We start from the raw sequence: 16,856 nt of genomic DNA on the forward strand, positions 1-16,856 counted from the left end.
TCAAAAGCTTTTGGGATCTACACAATCGAAAGATACTCCAGCCACTTGAGATAAAACCCGAACAGAGGTTCGTGGAGCTCCGGTCATCATAGTTTATAGTTAGTTTCATTATTGCTGAATAACTTTAAGGTTTTCTTCTTCGTTGCGTCAACGCATAGCAAAACAATACTTTCGAAAGATTGTTTCTTTCAGCAACATTGGGATGTACTTTGGGAATGTCGCTGAAATATATTAAAAGAATATTTCCACTCTCCTTCAATTTTCTCCCCAATTCTGAAGTAGGATTCAATAATTAATGCTTTTTACACGTCCGTAAAAACCATCTTCATATAACTTCCTGATAATTTTAATTCAACAACAATCCAAAATGCTAACTTGACAGTTCACCTGGATAGTAGTAAAAGCGGACACAGGGATATCTATTAGATCCTTCTCCATGCGCTCAGTTATCATGACCAAGTTATCTAGTTTCAATCATCTTTAGTGCGAACAAAACAGTTACTACCGGTGCTCGTTCATAGTTTTCAAGATAAGTCATTTCAAAAAATTTTGTAACTTTTGATCTAATTTTGAGGATTTATCATTTTGCTTGTGGTTTATATAGAAAAAGTGATGTCGAATAGTAAATGATTTCTATCGATTGTTTTGTTTCAACAGAGGTGATGCTCAAATAACATTCAACAAAATATTGTACCAGTCTCAAATTTTTGTTTTATTATTTTTGAAATGCCATTTGGGGTAATTGCGAACAAGGCAATCACCCCAGATATAGTGAATAGAAAACAATAATAATTATTGTTTGTTCACAGATGTTACGAAAATATACATGAAAGATGGACAAAAATAATTTTGCAACAGAAAAAATGGACTAATTCTGCCTTTTCTGCTAACTACTATTTCTTAGACTAAGAATATTTGTAAAGTGCGGTAATTGGGTACACGAGAACTGTTCAGGTGGAACATCGTCCGAAAAAGGTTTTATCTGTGTTTTCTGCAATTAATATTTACCTCAATTGAGTAAATGTGTGAGTACCCTAAACTGTTTGCAACTAACCCAACACACGTCCGCTTTTACCCCAAACGATTGTCGATTCGGGTAAATACGGACAGAAAGGTTTTTGTATTTCTTGAAAAAAACAATGTTCTTCATTAATCCCGTGAGATTATGAATGATAATTCTATAGTTGATTGGCCAAAGATTAATAAATTAATAAAATCAGACTGATAAGTCATTTTCTACGAGTGTTATACTTCATTTCCCTTCAGCGTCCGCAATTACCCCATCGTCCCCTACCCTAAACTGTTTGCAACTAACCCAACACACGTCCGCTTTTATCCCAAACGATTCGGGTAAATACGGACAGAAAGGGTTTTGTATTTCTTGGAAAAAATAATTTTGTTCATTAATACCAGAGGCCGATTTACAAATGTGCCGCCTATAGGCTGATCCAAATTGCCGCAATATCTATATTAGGAAAAAAATCCATCTCTAATCCAGTTGCACATATTGTCTATATTCACATTTTTTTCCTCATCTCTTCTACTAAATAATCAATCTGTCAAAGTTCGCTTTCGGAAATGTGCCGCCTACCAAGGGCGGATCCAGGATTTTTTTCTGGGGGGGGCACAACGGACAGATGAGCACAAAAATCAACATTAACTGTGAGAAATGAACTTCAAGTTTATTTTTAAGAGTTCAAGTATGTATAGAAAGATCGGTCCGTCTGGGGGGGCCGCCTACGAAAATTCGCCTCCGTAGGCTATAGCCTACCTAGCCTATATATTAAATCTGCCTCTGATTAATCCAGTGAAATTATGAATGATAATTCTATAGTTGATTAACCAAAGATTAATAAATTAATAAAATCAGACTGATAAGTCATTTTCTACGAGTGTTATACATTTCCCTTCAGCGTCCGCAATTACCCCATCGCCCCCTACAGCAAAAGCTAAGAATTACGTTTAGACACGAAATATCGACGTTCAAAATTCCATTGGACCATAGCCTACTTGACGACGAATTTGTTTGAACGTTCATGCACTTTGCACTTTCGTGAAAAATCGGTACTAAGTGCTCGAGACTCGGGAACACTTTTTGTCAGTGCTCTGTGCTTAGTGCTCGAAGCACTTTTTTCAGTGCTCGGCACAGCTCTTGGTTCCAAGGAACAAGCGCGCAAATAGAAAATAATGAACCGTTTAGTGATAGTTGCATGTTTACTACGATTAATTTTCATGCATGAATTCATTATAGAATTTAAGTGCTATACAAATCTATCATTTCGTTAAAATTCCTTTGAAACTTCTTGAAATGGAAATCATATGTCCTCCATCCTCACATCTTCAATAGGTACATTAGAAATGAATAGGCGCCTTTGAGAATCTGAAATGAATTTTTGATTAATATTGAATTGTTTTATTGTTAAGTCAATTTTTTATTATCGATCTGAATACCATGAGTTTACTTACCGAAGAAAAATTGTTCATATTCAAGTATATTATAGGTTGAATTTTCATGTGAAGTGTCGAACTGACATGTGCAAGAAAAATTTTGTAAATGCCCGCCAGAGATGGATCCATATTATACCATGATAGCTCGAATACCTCAGTTCGTAATAATAGGCTCTGAAAAATCCAACAAGTTTTTATTCTTACTCATTCAAGGCAAGGGAAGGTTGGGTCCTCTCTCCTATGTTTACTGATGCTCGTTATAAAAACCTAGATAACGGTACGATGAACGGTAGTTTACTCCAAAAACGCCCTGAAGTAGTTTTTTCAAAAACTAGTCTTTTAGAGTTATAATCGTGAAAGTTTTAAAAAATTATGATTTTCCCGCCAGTTTTTTCGATTTTTGACGAAGTTGTGTTCGGCGATCGAGGTCACAAACTTGGATTATTCATAATGCCAACATCACAAACAAGTCTGGAAAAAATAATGTCCTCTTTGGTGTTTCCCAAAGAATTCATCTACTTCTTCCGTTTCGAAAATGCAGTGGGAAATTTTTAAGAAAAATTTACCGAATCGCGCTGACTGTATACATACAAAGGTTCTGTATACTAGTATACTGGAAACAAACTGGAAAGCATAAAAGCACTTCGATATCAAATTCAGCTCATTCTGCATTAATTGAACTAGCTGAGATTACTGAGGATCCAAAAGCCAATAGTGAAGCACGATCAGTTATGAATGAAATAAGTAGCTGAGTTCTTATGTTACTTATACTAACCCTATCTATATGGTATGATGGGCTGTTTGCAGTCAACAAAAACTCAGTTTCAAAAAGTGCACTTAGGAGTTGCGTGACATTCTTCTGAGGAGGATATCTTATATTGATAGCAGCGTAGATTGTAAACTATGACGAGAAATTAAAATTAAATAAATAGAGATTGCACTGAGTTACTGCATATATGTATACGATTTTTGCTTTTATTGCTCACACTGACAGTCAAAGTATCCGATTTGTCCCCCTTTTTTTCTTGAAGTTTAAATTTGACATCTGTTCTATTATATTTAAGTTACTCACCGCATCCTCAAGTTTCTGCCCGCAATGACATGAGAGCCACTGCACAAATATCCACAAAATCAACTGAAGAGCATTTGGTAAACTTCTCAACTTTAAAGAAAAAAATAACAATTGGCCAAGAACCAATTTTGTATATCGATATAGATATCGAATTACGTGTGGAATAGTTTCCACTCACCTTAATAGCTAGATACCCTAGTATACCCATCAAGACGTTGTTATAAGCATTATGTGTAGGAGCGAATATATATCCTATGGAATCATTCATCTCTTTGGCAAGCCTGAAATAAATTATCGGTTTGCAAATATTTCTGCGATTATTTCGATTGTCGATTAATTCTTTTTAGGCATACAATTTTTTATAAGCAAATCATGACATTACTCGAACCTCTTGTGGCGTAAAGCTTATATGCACTTACGCCCATAGCTTTGCTCCATCAAAATAATACTAATATAATAATCATTTCGATAATGTAATAGGTATGTATTGTTACACAAAAACATTACTCGGATATCGTAACTTTCGTTTGAAAATACTCGTCGTCAAGCAGCCTATGGAATTTTGAACGTCAATATTCCGTGTCTAAACGTCCCAACAAACACAATATACAGCAACTGTACAAATACTGCACTACAAGTGCCACCAAAATGCAGCACATAGATTGCTGTACTGAATCTGCACAGTTTCTGTATTGATAATTCTGCATTTTCAAAATGCAGTTTTTAATGTACAGTAACTGCACAGTTTCTGTATTGATAATTCTGCATTTTCAAAATGCAGCTTTTGATGTACAGTGACTGCATCGTTTCTGTATTGATAATTCTGCATTTTCAAAACGCAGTTTTTGATGTTAAGTAACTGCACAGTTTCTGTATTGATAATTCTGCATTTTCAAAATGCAGTTTTTGTTGTACAGTGTCTGCACAGTTTCTGTATTGATAATTCTTCATTTTCAAAACGCAGTTTTTGATGTACAGTAACTGCACAGTTTCTGTATTGATAATTCTGCATTTTCAAAACGCAGTTCTTGATGTATAGTAACTGCACAATTTCTGTATTGATAATCCTGCATTTTCAAAACGCAGTATTTGATATACAGTGACTGCACAGTTTCTGTATTTGCAATTCTTCATTTCAGAAATGGAGTATTTGAAATAGAGTTAATAATAGAATCTAGAATAATAATTCATAGGAATTCCTAAAACTTAAACATATACCTTCTTCAAGAAGTTGAAAATTCGATTATGAAGGTTAAAGAGACATTTCATAAACAGATTTAATTCAATAATTGAAGACTCCTTCCATTACCAAAATATGAATTATATCCATGGTAGAAGAATACTTCATCTCACCATGGTGGTACCAGAATTAGCCAAATGATGGCATCACTGCTCTTGACAGTTGCGATCACAGGGTGGCATACACGCTTAGATTAGGGAAGTCTCTAGTCTAAGCATACACGTCTATTGCGGTGCAGCATACGCCAAACGATGGCGCCACCGGCGACGCACTACTCTATATCCTCTACGTAACCGGCGTTTATAGCAGGCACGAACTACGAGGCTTCGGCGATTGTCGTGGGTAGTAACTCCAAGGATTCATTATCCTACTATGACCCCAAGAGCAGGCCATTCTACTTAGAGCGTGAACTCACCCCTGCAATTACTGCCTGAATATCAAGTGCAATTGAAAGTGTCCGATTTGTAGAATAGAATTTCTGTATAGCTTACTGTACAGAATGAGCACAGTGTCTATTGTATGTAAAATATAGCTTGGTGTACAGTTTTCGCACATTGACCAAACTGCATATAAAATACAGCTAGCTGTACAGTTTTTGCACTTAACTGCTTCATTTGAAGTGCAGCTATCTGTGCAGTTTTTGCAAAGTGAATACTGCATTTAAAGTACAGCTTGCTGTACAGTTTTAGCACGTCACTGCTGCATTTGAAGTGCAGCTTGCTGTACAGTGATTGCAATACCATCGCTGTTTTTGAAGTGCAGTTGTGGCTGTATGTCGAATGCAGTTTGTGCTGTAAAGTAACTGCACAGTCCACCGGGACATATACGGTCCTTTTTGGTGCAGTTATTGCATTACCGTCACTGCAGTCAATTGAAGCAACGAAGTACAGTTTTTGTACAGTGACTGGATTTCAGTGTTTGCTGGGGTAATTCTTAGATTTTGCTGTATTACCTTCCATGCAGATGAACTGACATCGTTAGCATAGTGGATTGTTGTTGAATCAGCATATTATAAAGATGGTGTATAGGGACATTTAAAAATAGCTCATGGTGATCATTTTCCAATACATAATCTGGATGGCAATTGTAATAAGGAACGTTTTGTAACCTTAGAAGTTGGTATTTTATAGAAAAATTCTTGGTGTGAAATTTTGGCAACAGCATCATTTCTTTTCTTGTAATCCGTCCTACGAACTTCTGGCATCCCCCAGTGATGTGGTGGATGGTTTCATGTGTCGTACAGCCATAAAGACAGCTATTGTCCGCCACTGAGGTGTTCTTGGTATAATTCATATACCTAGTTCTTTCTAGGTATCACTTAATCTTGGATAACAATGATGAATCCCTCTGTCTCAGGAAATAACTTTCCGCAAGTCAACCAGTAGTTAGTAGTTCGACTCAGATATGTCGACATAATTATGGTTGACCTCGTTCTGGTGTCTCCCATGTAATAAAGGTTTGCCATCAGTTTCTGCATTTTGATTTCTGCAGAGTGTTTGACGATTTCTATGTGATCCTGTTGCTGATTTAATGGATAAGAATTATAGTATGACAAACTGCTTGATGAAGTTCTGATGAAGCAGGCTTGTTCAGGAAATATTCTCGAAGTCCTTCAATTTACTGGAACATACGGTTGGACGAATCATTTTCATTCCTCGAATCTCAAGATGTCGTGTTAGCTCTGTTCGTTCTATTGAGCTCCTAGGGTAATGTCAACATTGTTCTTATTTTTCTCTGTAGGGCTGCTAAATCAGTGGTGGTCCAAGTGATGATACCGAATAGTTCAGTGCTGAGCAAGCGTAGGTATTAATCGCTTTGATCAGATTCTTGCTGTTTAGACCTGTTTTCATTATCCTTCTCAGTTTTCTAGTGAACTCCATAGCTAATTCTATCTTCATCTTGCTCTGATTGATCCTTCTAGCCTGTTCGATCCCTTGATATTTATACGAATCTCCCTCCTTTAATGCTTAGATTTCTGCACCTTCCTTGAGTTTGAAATGAAATGAAATGATATTTATTCATCCATTCAGACACATTCAGACAAGTCATAAAAAATAATTCAATAAATGAACAGACAAGTATAGAACTTGAAATTAACTAATAAAGTTATCATTCAAATATTCATTAACACTGTAATAGCATTTTGATAAAAGTAAATTTATAATTTTTTTAGAAAAACTAGACAATTTCAATGTCTTCATTGAATCAGGTAGATGATTGAATAAAATAACACTTTGATATTTAGACGATGATTCATATTTTGTTATTCTATGCTTCGGTATGAACAAAGTATTAGCATTTCTCGTATTGTAATTGTGGAAACTAGACAGTTTAGTGTAGCTATTCTCATTTTTCTTTTATTTATTTATTTATTCATTCAAACTCAGGGACATCAACAGGAAAGAATCCCAAAACAACATCCACCAATTACTTCAAATACACAATGAAATAATAAATCATGTACAGATAAGGACTTAACTACTTACTAATTACTATAAGAATTTTAACTCAATGAAAAATATTTTTGACTTTATTTTTGAATGAAGACAATGACACAGAAAATGGATCTAAATTACAACAATATTTATTAAAGAGTTCACAAAACCTTGCAATGGGACAGTTTCTGCCAACATTAGTTCGAAAATTCGGAGCAGCCAACAACTCTCTGCTCCTGGTACACCTCTTAGGTATACGAAGACCAACCAGTGATACCAGCTCAGAACAGTCATAATAATTTGTTATGACTTTATATACGAAAACGAGGTCCGTTAAAATTCTACGCTGCTCCAGAGTCTGCAAACGATAGAGAGATCGAATTCTACTAACACCCAGAGTGACGTAAACTCTGGTCAATTTAAAATGAAGAAACCTCAAAAACCTATTCTGCACTCTTTCCAATCTTAATTTATTACAGTTATACAGGGGAGTCCACACTACGCTGGCAAAGTTGAGTTTACTATAAATAAAAGAATAGTAAACTACTTTAATGGCAGTTTCATCATCGAAATCCTTACAAGTCCTGCAGAAGAATCCCAACGACCTGTTACAAGCATTAACTATATAATCAACATGTGCGTTGAAAGACAATTTTGAATCGAATATAACTCCCAAATCCTTTACTTGACTGACTCGTTTGATAGGTTCACCATTCAAATGGTATTGAAACTTGATAGAAGATATTTTTCTAGTGAAGGAAATACACGCACATTTATGAATATTCAAATACATTTTCTTATGTTCACAATATTTTGCTAACTCATCCAGATCCCTCTGCAGTTCAATACAATCACGCACTGTTGAAATTTCCTTATAGATTTTCAAATCATCAGCATATAGGAGAATTTTCGAAAATTTGAAACAGTCAACCACATCATTGACGAATATCAAGAACAGCAATGGACCCAGATGCGAGCCCTGAGGTACTCCAGAAGTCACAAAAAATGGCGCAGACCTATATCCATTCACACAGACTAACTGACTTCTATTAGAAATGTATGAAGCAAACCACCTCAGCAAATCCCCATGCACACCGACCTGAGCCAGTGAAGACAGAAGGTGGTTGTGGTTGACCTTTGTTCTTAACAAACAAAAGACATTTGAATAAGTAGATACAAGGATAAGAAGATACAAGGAACAGTTCATGCTCCACAAAAACAGGCCTACAGGATTCTCGAGGTTCTAGCGCAAATATCATTCTAAGAATGCGTTTCTGGGCTATAAATACCCTAACGAGATCACTAGAGCAACCCCACACCATAATATTATAGACAAGATGACTAAAACCAAGCTATAATAGACATTCAGGACAGCCGTGCGGGGAAGGTTATTTTTTATTCGTCGGATAGCATAGTAGGAAGAACTAAGTTTACCACTAATATAGGCAATATGATCAGTCCATCTTAAGCATTGATCAATGTAGACACCTAGAAACTTTGTGGACTCCTTGGCAATTAAAGTCTTACGGCCATAGTTGAGAGTTAAAGGACCACCTTCTCTCAATCCAAATTTGATCACTACAGCCTACAGTTTTTTCCAAATTAAGAACCAGTAAATTCATTCTACAGCAATCAGCAAAAGCTTCCAACAATAATTGGCATAATTCAACAAGATCTTTCAGACTACCAGCGGTAACTAAAAATGATGTATCGTCAACAAATATTATGATCTTTATCTTGATATGATATGTGAGGTCATTTATAAAAAGTAAAAAAAGGAGCGGCCCTAGTACTGATCCCTGAGGAACACCAAGATGAATGTCATACTCATCAGAGTAGAAGTTATTTATTTTGACATGTAGTTTTCTATTTGTTACATAGTCATTGATCCAATCAAGGAATATACCTCGAAAACCAAGATTGTATAGTTTATTCATTAGAAACTCAGGTGAAATGGTGTCGAATGCTCGAGACAGATCAAAAAATAGTCCAGCAACAAACAATCCCTTATCTAGTGCACACTGAATGGAATGTACAGAAAGTCCAGAACAGCAGTCTCAGTTGACCGCCCTGTTCTAAAACTATGTTGACTATCAGTAATTAAATTGAACCTGTCTAGAAATCTCACCATTCGATCCAAAACAATTCTCTCGAAAACTTTAGAAAACACGCTCAGCATTGATATAGGTCGGTACTTAACAATATCCTCAGGATTATTTTTCTTGAAAACAGGTAATATTGTGGCTTTTTTTAGAATATTCGGAAACACACCGGAACAGACTGATTCATTTATGAGATGAGCAAAGTGATCCGCTATATATTCAGAAATTAGCTTTATAACTCTCGCAGATATGAAATCAACTCCAGTGCTTTTTTTATTTTTTAAAGAATTAATGGTGTTTACCACTTCATAGCCATCTACAGGTTGGAAATAAAACGTTCTACTATGTGAAGGGGAGGAGGTACAAAATTTTATTTGAGTATTACCATAAGCCCATTTAACGGTATGTTCAGCGATACTTGAAAAATACAGAGCAAACGCATTTGTACTTCAACAGGTTTAGAATAACAAATTCCATCAGCGTGCAAAACAATTTTAGAATTTTTATATGTAATCCTACCAGTTTCTTGATTCACGATTCTCCAAATCGTGTTACTCTTATTTTCCGAGTTAACCAGTAGCTTTGAATGAAAAGCCAGCTTTGCAGACTTTAGAAGTGAGTTATAATTGGCTTTAGCTTGTTTATATATTTGCAACATATTTGGATTTTAGGATTTTAGGTTACATTGGAACCAGAATAGATTTTTCAACTCAACACCTGCACTTTTTATTTCAGCTGATATCCAACCCTTCGACCTGTTCAAAGCAAAATTTCGCTTTATCAAGGGGCAATGCTCATCAATCAACGATATGATGTTGTTTACAAAATATTCAAAACCATTATCCACAGCTGAAAATCGATACATATCATCAAAAGAGCTATCAATGAAGGAATCCACAAGTCTACTAAGGTTACCTTCCGACAAATTCCTACACAAAATTATATCAGGGGGATTACCGAAGGATCCCAACAAACACAATATACAGCAACTGTACAAATACTGCACTACAAATGCCACCAGAATGCAGCACAGAGATTGCTGTACTGAAACTGCACAGTTTCTGTGTTGATAATTCTGCATTTTCAAAACGCAGTTTTTGATGTACAGTAACTGCACAGTTTCTGTATTCATAATTCTGCATTTTCAAAATGCATTTTGTGATGTACAGTGACTGCATAGTTTCTGTATTGATAATTCTGCATTTTCAAAACGCAGTTTTTGATGTACAGTGACTGCATAGTTTCTGTATTGATAATTCTGCATTTTCAAAATGCAGTTTGTGATGTACAGTGACTGCATAGTTTCTGTATTGATAATTCTGCATTTTCAAAACGCAGTTTTTGATGTACAGTGACTGCAGATTTTCTGTATTGATAATACTGCATTTTCTAAACGCAGTTTGTGATGTACAGTGACTGCATAGTTTCTGTATTGATAATACTGCATTTTCTAAACGCAGTTTGTGATGTACAGTGACTGCATAGTTTCTGTATTGATAATTCTGCATTTTCAAAATGCAGTTTGTGATGTACAGTGACTGCATAGTTTCTGTATTGATAATTCTGCATTTTCAAAACGCAGTTCTTGATGTACAGTAACTGCACAGTTTCTGTATTGATAATTCTGCATTTTCAAAACGCAGTTTTTGATATACAGTGACTGCACAGTTTCTGTATTTGCAATTCTTGATTTCAAAAATGGAGTATTTGATATAGAGTTAATAATAGAATATAGAATAATAATTCATAGGAATTCCTAAAACTTAAACATATACCTTCTTCAAGAAGTTGAAAATTCGATTATGAAGGTTAAAGAGACATTTCATAAACAGATTTAATTCAATAATTGAAGACTCCGTTCATTACCAAAATATGGATTATACCCATGATAGAAGAATACTTCATCGCACCATGGTGGTACCAGAATTAGCCAAATGATGGCATCACTGCTCTTGACGGTTGCGATCACAGGGTAGCATACACGTCTATTGCGGTGCAGCATACGCCAAACGATGGCGCCACCGGCGACGCATTACTCCAAGTCCTCTATGTAACCAGCGTTTATAGCAGGCACAATCTACGCTGCCTCGACGATTGTCGTAGCTAACTCCTATGGTTCATTAATCTCCACCCCTAAGAGTAGGCTATGTCTCAATTGGCGTGAAGTCACCTTTGCGCTTACCGCAAAAATACTAAGTGAAATTGAAAATTTCTGATTTGCAGAATAGATTTTCTGTTTATAACTAGGAAACTTCTCTAATAGAATATTGTTTCGTAATTGCAAGTTTCGATATGGTTTTTACACAGTGACTGCTACATTTAAAGTGCAGCTACTGTATAGTTTGAGCACAGTGTCTATTGTATATAAAATACAGCTTGCTGTACAGTTCTTGCGTGAACAAACTGCATATAAAACACAGCTAACTGTACAGTATTTGCACAGTGACCACTGCATTTAAAGTACAACTTGCTGTACAGTTTTAGCACGTAACTGCTGCATTTGAAGTGCAGCTATCTGTGCAGTTTTTGCAAAGTGAATACTGCATTTAAAGTACAGCTTGCTGTACAGTTTTAGCACGTCACTGCTGCATTTGAATTGCAGCTTGCTGTACAGTGGATTGCGATGCCATCGCTGTTTTTGAAGTGCAGCTGTGGCTGTATGTCGAATGCAGTTTGTACTGTACAGTAACTGCAAAGTCCACCTGGACATATACGGTCCTTTTTGGTGCAGTTATTGCATTACCGTAACTGCAGTCAATTGAAGCAACGAAGTACAGTTTTTGTACAGTGACTGCATTTCAGTGTTTGCTGGGATGTCTCAGAATGATCAACAAAATAATAATCAAGTGAAAAAGCCAAGTGATCAGCAATATGGGCAGTAAAAACTCTTGTACTACATAAATTCAGGTTACCATTTGTCATAATATAGTCAACCTTCGTAGAGGAAGATCTACCTAATGAGTCAGTAAATATTCGAGTAGGACAAATTGAAGTAATTCTAAGGTTGAAACAATTCAACAGATCATCCAAGAGTTTTTTTGCCTTTTGTCTGCCAACCAAGTAATTAACATTTAAATCACCACAAAGAAACATCAAGGCCTTTTGCTTTTCACAATGTTGCAAAATGAAAGCCATCTTATTTAGGAAGGTCTCAATTCTACCCGAGGGCGGTCTGTACGCACTTATAATAGTGAAATAGGTAGTACCAATTTTCAGCCCGACCGCACAGCACCCGCACTCAAAGATATTACCAAAGATATTACACACCAAATATCTTTGCTCGCACTCCATCTCTTCTGATATCCTGGAGACTTGAAGGTCCTTTACCTCCAATCCAACCCTGGTGAATATCACTGTACCACCCTGTTCATGTAAAGAACGACAGAAACTAGCTGCTCGCACATAACCCGGAAGATTCACTACACTTAGAGCTTCGGCACTACACCAGTGTTCAGCCACACTCACAACATCAGGATTTTCATCGTCCAATAATACCGTTAAGTTATTAATTTGGTTCATGATGGATTGAACATTCAGTTGGAGAATTCTCAGTCTTATAATATCGCTATTTATGGCTTCCGATTTTTTATTCGACCACCGTAAAAATTGTTGACACTAGCTCTATTTGTCCAATTGGATTGAACCATAACTTTATCGTATTCATCACTAGGTATTAGAACCTTAAACGAAGAATAGCTATCCGGGTAACGCGACTGAACCGATTCACATTTTACATCGGAGACATTGGTCAGCAAAAATGATCGAAGATCCACAGCACTCGTTTCTGGTTTTAAGTTAGAAACATGTAGGGCTTTATACTACACAATTCCTTCTACTTTAGATGTACAAGAAAACTTTCCAACAACTAATGCTTGAGGTTTTCTTCCCTTTGGCTTTTTATTAGAAACAAGTTGCCAGTTATATTCATCATTTGTTTCACTGTGAGGATTGACCTGGTTATTTATTTCAGAATTAGTTTGAAGATTGACCTGTTCATTTATTCCAGGATTAATCTGAAGATTATTAAGCACATTTGCCTCTAGTGAAGTAATTGTTCGTTTATTTCGAGACGATTTATTTGCATCGGGTATCTCGAGTGATCCTGAAAATAGGTTAGAAACTTCAGTTACAGTAGTACTCATCGCTATATCATTCTTGTGAGCGACAGTTACAGCATCACTAAATGAGATCTTCGGATTCAGTCTTGTAGTGTTTATTATATTAACATCCTGTTTATCTTTTTTTAGCTCTTTTTTTTAATTCGGAGATAATGGAATCTCTCTCAGCCAGCTCTCTTTGTAAACAAACAATTTTCTTCCTCAACAATTGAGAGTTTTCAGAAAGTAGTTTGTTTTTATCCTCCATTTCGGAAATTATCTTCATCAAAAGATCTTGAGTTGATGAGTCTTTAGTCACCATGATTTCAACCTATTCGCTTTCAATTTCAGATGTTGGAAATATGATTTTCTCCATATTCATTATTTCACAAGAAGGAGAGATCAAGAAATCGGTATCACAACATTTTCCAACTCGTCCGGCACATCCATTATGAAATACTTTGAGACACTTATTGCATTTAATACTGTTTTTAGCAATATTTCTCTTGCACTTAGCACATTTATTGACATTCGCAAGCGGAGCGACTTCTTTACTTGACGAAGACATATTGTCGAATTGTTGAATGTACCGTCTTCTATTTTACCTTTCATTATGTTGAGAAGACGACATTTTTCCAGTCCGAATTTCATTTTTATATCTTCAGAGAATTCTTCTACCATTTTCAGCATCTGTTGCATTTGTTTTTTAGTAGATGCAAGATGTTTGAAATCATCCATGTAAAAGAGATGATTCAGATTCATCATAGTCCTACTGCCGCACTTGATGGCAAATCCGTACTCCGTAGAATTCAATCTATAAGATTCAGGATTCAGGGATATGCAGAAACACAGAGGGCTCAGCGAGTCTCCTTGAAAAATTCCGCCTCTTATTGGAATAGGACCAGTTGTGATGGGGCTATTTGCTGCTTTCATCTGTGGACTAGTGCGCCATGTTGACATGGCGGAACTCATCAAGAGCCATTCCGCTCTTGATATGGAATCGAATCCTTTCTTGTGGTCTACATAAACACCTTAAAGATTTCTTCGTTTAGAGAATGCTTGATTGCAGATAACTGAATCAATTCTTAGCTGTTCTTAGCATCCTTGGCTGTATTTGGCGCATCCTGTCTGTTGTGTAGCAATGATGTTATTATCTTCACAATGGTTGTAAATGCGGTTTGAAATGCAAGATATGATTAACTTTATATAGTGTTGGAAGGTATGTGATTTGTCGATATTTCGATGGATCTTCTGTATTCCTTTGGTCTTCAGTTAACTGGTATGTTGTGCCATGTGTTGGAAAAACTTCAGGATACTTCATGACCTCGTGTATGGCGGAGATTAATTCTTCATGCATTATCCAAAGTTTCTTTATCCAGTTCTGTAAACCATCAGGTCCATGTGTTTTTCAGTTGTGAAGTTCTTCGATAGCCGATTTCACTTCTTCAATTTTGATCATACCATGCTGCATTGGTTCGTAATTCAGTGCTTTAGGTTCCATCTTGTATCTCCTTTGAACTGAAGTTTCGTGGATAATTGGTTTGTTCAGAATTGTTCAATGGCTTCCTTTGTTGGTAACTTTCCATTTTCCCTACCAGGCGATGTGAATAATCGATAGAAAGTTTCTTCTGACTTTTCGAATAAACTGTTGTCCCTTTTCCGGCTATAATTGCATTTATATCTCCTCAGACGTTCCGCATACAGAGTAAGTTTCTGCTTCAATCTATCAAGGCAGTGGGGAGCTATAGGATTCTTCATCTCTCGTTCTGTGTGTGTCCTGTTCCTAGCTATGATTTCTTCAGCCATTTTCACTATTTTCATTCCTCGATTCCCTTTTAAGTAGATACTCCGTCAGTCGTCCAATGTCTCAGTTTAGAGTTCATGTTTCGTTTTAAAGACGTTTCTGCCATGGTGGCAGATGTAACTTCAATCTTGGACCATTATTGTTCGTTCGCCGAATTCTTGCCCCCAAGGTTTTTGCTGTTTTTAGTGCTCCACAGTGAGAAACTAGATGCAGATATTCCAATGAACCCCCGTTTTGTAGGTACTCGGGTAAAACGTCCTTATTCAAGATGTCAACTACAACTGATTATTTGTTGGATGTACTGAATCGGGGAATTGCTATTCGATGAAGAGGATTTGTTCCTTCAAACTCAGCAACGTATCTTCTCATGTAGGAGTCAATTTATCGGCGGAGCTCTTCCCTATCGTCCTGGTATTCAGGCTCACTTGCGATGGAAGATGGATTTTCGACTTCAATTTCTTCTGGCTATTCCTGCCCAGGTGGGAAAATTTCATCTGGAGCATTGGTATTGCTCTCTATTGATAACTGTTCTTGCTTTGGATATAAGTTCATTCCTCAAAATTACGCGGTAATTACTGCTAGCCGTTTGTCAGTAACATTGAGATTTGGGCAGGCATTGCAAAATTCCTCATTTAGCCTTTTCCTATAGTTGTTTGTGTTCTGCCCATTCCCGTGATGGTGTTATATATGCACACAATAGTTTCATTCATGGACGTTGTCCACTTTATGCGCTTTCTGAATTACCCCTCTTGGGTGAGCACTGTGGCTGAACATCCTGCGCAGAAGCTTCATCGGTTCGAATTGGTAATTGAGTTTGACTCGCTGGTTGTTGGTGCGGATTCGGAGCTGTAGCTTATTTTGCGGCAAGAGCCCGCTTCCAAAGCATCCTACCATCGACGACCCTCATGCTGTCATGTCCTGACGATCCCCAGACAGCGACTTCTTTCTTCTCGTAATCACTATATTCATGGGTTTGTGCTCCCCTTTCTTAGTTTGGGGGAGGGGTAGAGAAATGAGAGCAAAAAGAGCACCCCTATATAGGATGTTTGAAAGAAAGGAGAAAGAAACGGGATCGTGGACAGCAGGCATGGCTAGCTGAACCGTCTACGAGGCTAGCTGACAGGCTATCCACTATAGGCACCGGCCAGGCAGGCCAGACATTACTTTATCTTATTATCAATGAAAGAATGACCGAAACTTGGACGTATTAATTTTTAAAAATTCCAAACTAAGCCGAAGGGTCTTCCCCTTCCCTTCTTCTTCAAAGGCTAAAAAACGCCTACATGTCAAAGGGAACACAAGAACGTCATACAGAAAAAACATACCTAGGATGGAGATTTTGAGTGAAAACTGTTACGTTACAGCAGTGGATGAGATAGTATGCGAAAATACAGACTCTTAGAAAACTTTTCTCTCCGGAAATGAAGGATTCACTTTTTCAACGTAGGCTTTTTCGAAACGTATTAGGCTTATATTAGTTTGTAATTTTTAAAATAAATATACGTTCAAGTTCCTGTTATTCTCTCATTGATGATATAGAGTGGATGCTACACCAGTTTACATTATCTTATTATTATGTGATGAAGTCCAGTTTTCTGAAGAAAAATTGGAGTTCATCTTAGTGCATTTCTTTCGTTTTAAATTTCCGTCTTTGAAAA

General features: G+C 36.7%; 2 protein-coding genes across 2 annotated transcripts; both read right to left on the bottom strand.

The window, feature by feature from the left end:
• Positions 1-2,177: 2,177 nt before the first annotated feature.
• Positions 2,178-4,017, bottom strand: LOC123313157. Its single transcript, XM_044897898.1, has 4 exons — positions 3,699-4,017; positions 3,521-3,610; positions 2,467-2,622; positions 2,178-2,380 (listed from the first exon to the last, which is right to left on the bottom strand). The coding sequence occupies exons 1-4, from the start codon at positions 3,786-3,788 to the stop codon at positions 2,333-2,335; spliced, it is 384 nt and encodes a 127-aa protein (XP_044753833.1). The 5' UTR covers positions 3,789-4,017; the 3' UTR covers positions 2,178-2,332.
• A 2,486-nt stretch (positions 4,018-6,503) lies between these two features.
• On the bottom strand, positions 6,504-14,879 carry LOC123313156. Its single transcript, XM_044897897.1, has 2 exons — positions 13,980-14,879; positions 6,504-6,757 (listed from the first exon to the last, which is right to left on the bottom strand). Exons 1-2 carry the CDS (start codon positions 14,364-14,366, stop codon positions 6,728-6,730), a joined length of 417 nt encoding a protein of 138 aa, XP_044753832.1. The 5' UTR covers positions 14,367-14,879; the 3' UTR covers positions 6,504-6,727.
• Between the last annotated feature and the right edge of the window lie 1,977 nt (positions 14,880-16,856).

This window comes from Coccinella septempunctata, chromosome 5 (assembly GCF_907165205.1).
Source record: "Coccinella septempunctata chromosome 5, icCocSept1.1, whole genome shotgun sequence".
NCBI lineage: Eukaryota > Metazoa > Arthropoda > Insecta > Coleoptera > Coccinellidae > Coccinella > Coccinella septempunctata.

Excerpts from the sequence above, each read along its gene's own strand:
- LOC123313157 (XM_044897898.1), bottom strand. The coding sequence starts at position 3,788 with ATGAATGATTCCATAGGATATATATTCGCTCCTACACATAATGCTTAT. Across the intron at positions 2,623-3,520 it reads GGCAGAAACTTGAGGATGCG|AGCCTATTATTACGAACTGA; the intron begins GTGAGTAACTTA and ends TGGATTTTTCAG. Across the intron at positions 2,381-2,466 it reads ATATGAACAATTTTTCTTCG|ATTCTCAAAGGCGCCTATTC; the intron begins GTAAGTAAACTC and ends AATTCATTTCAG.
- LOC123313156 (XM_044897897.1), bottom strand. The coding sequence starts at position 14,366 with ATGAGTTCCGCCATGTCAACATGGCGCACTAGTCCACAGATGAAAGCA. Across the intron at positions 6,758-13,979 it reads GTAAAATAGAAGACGGTACA|TTCAAACTCAAGGAAGGTGC; the intron begins TTCAACAATTCG and ends ATTTCATTTCAT.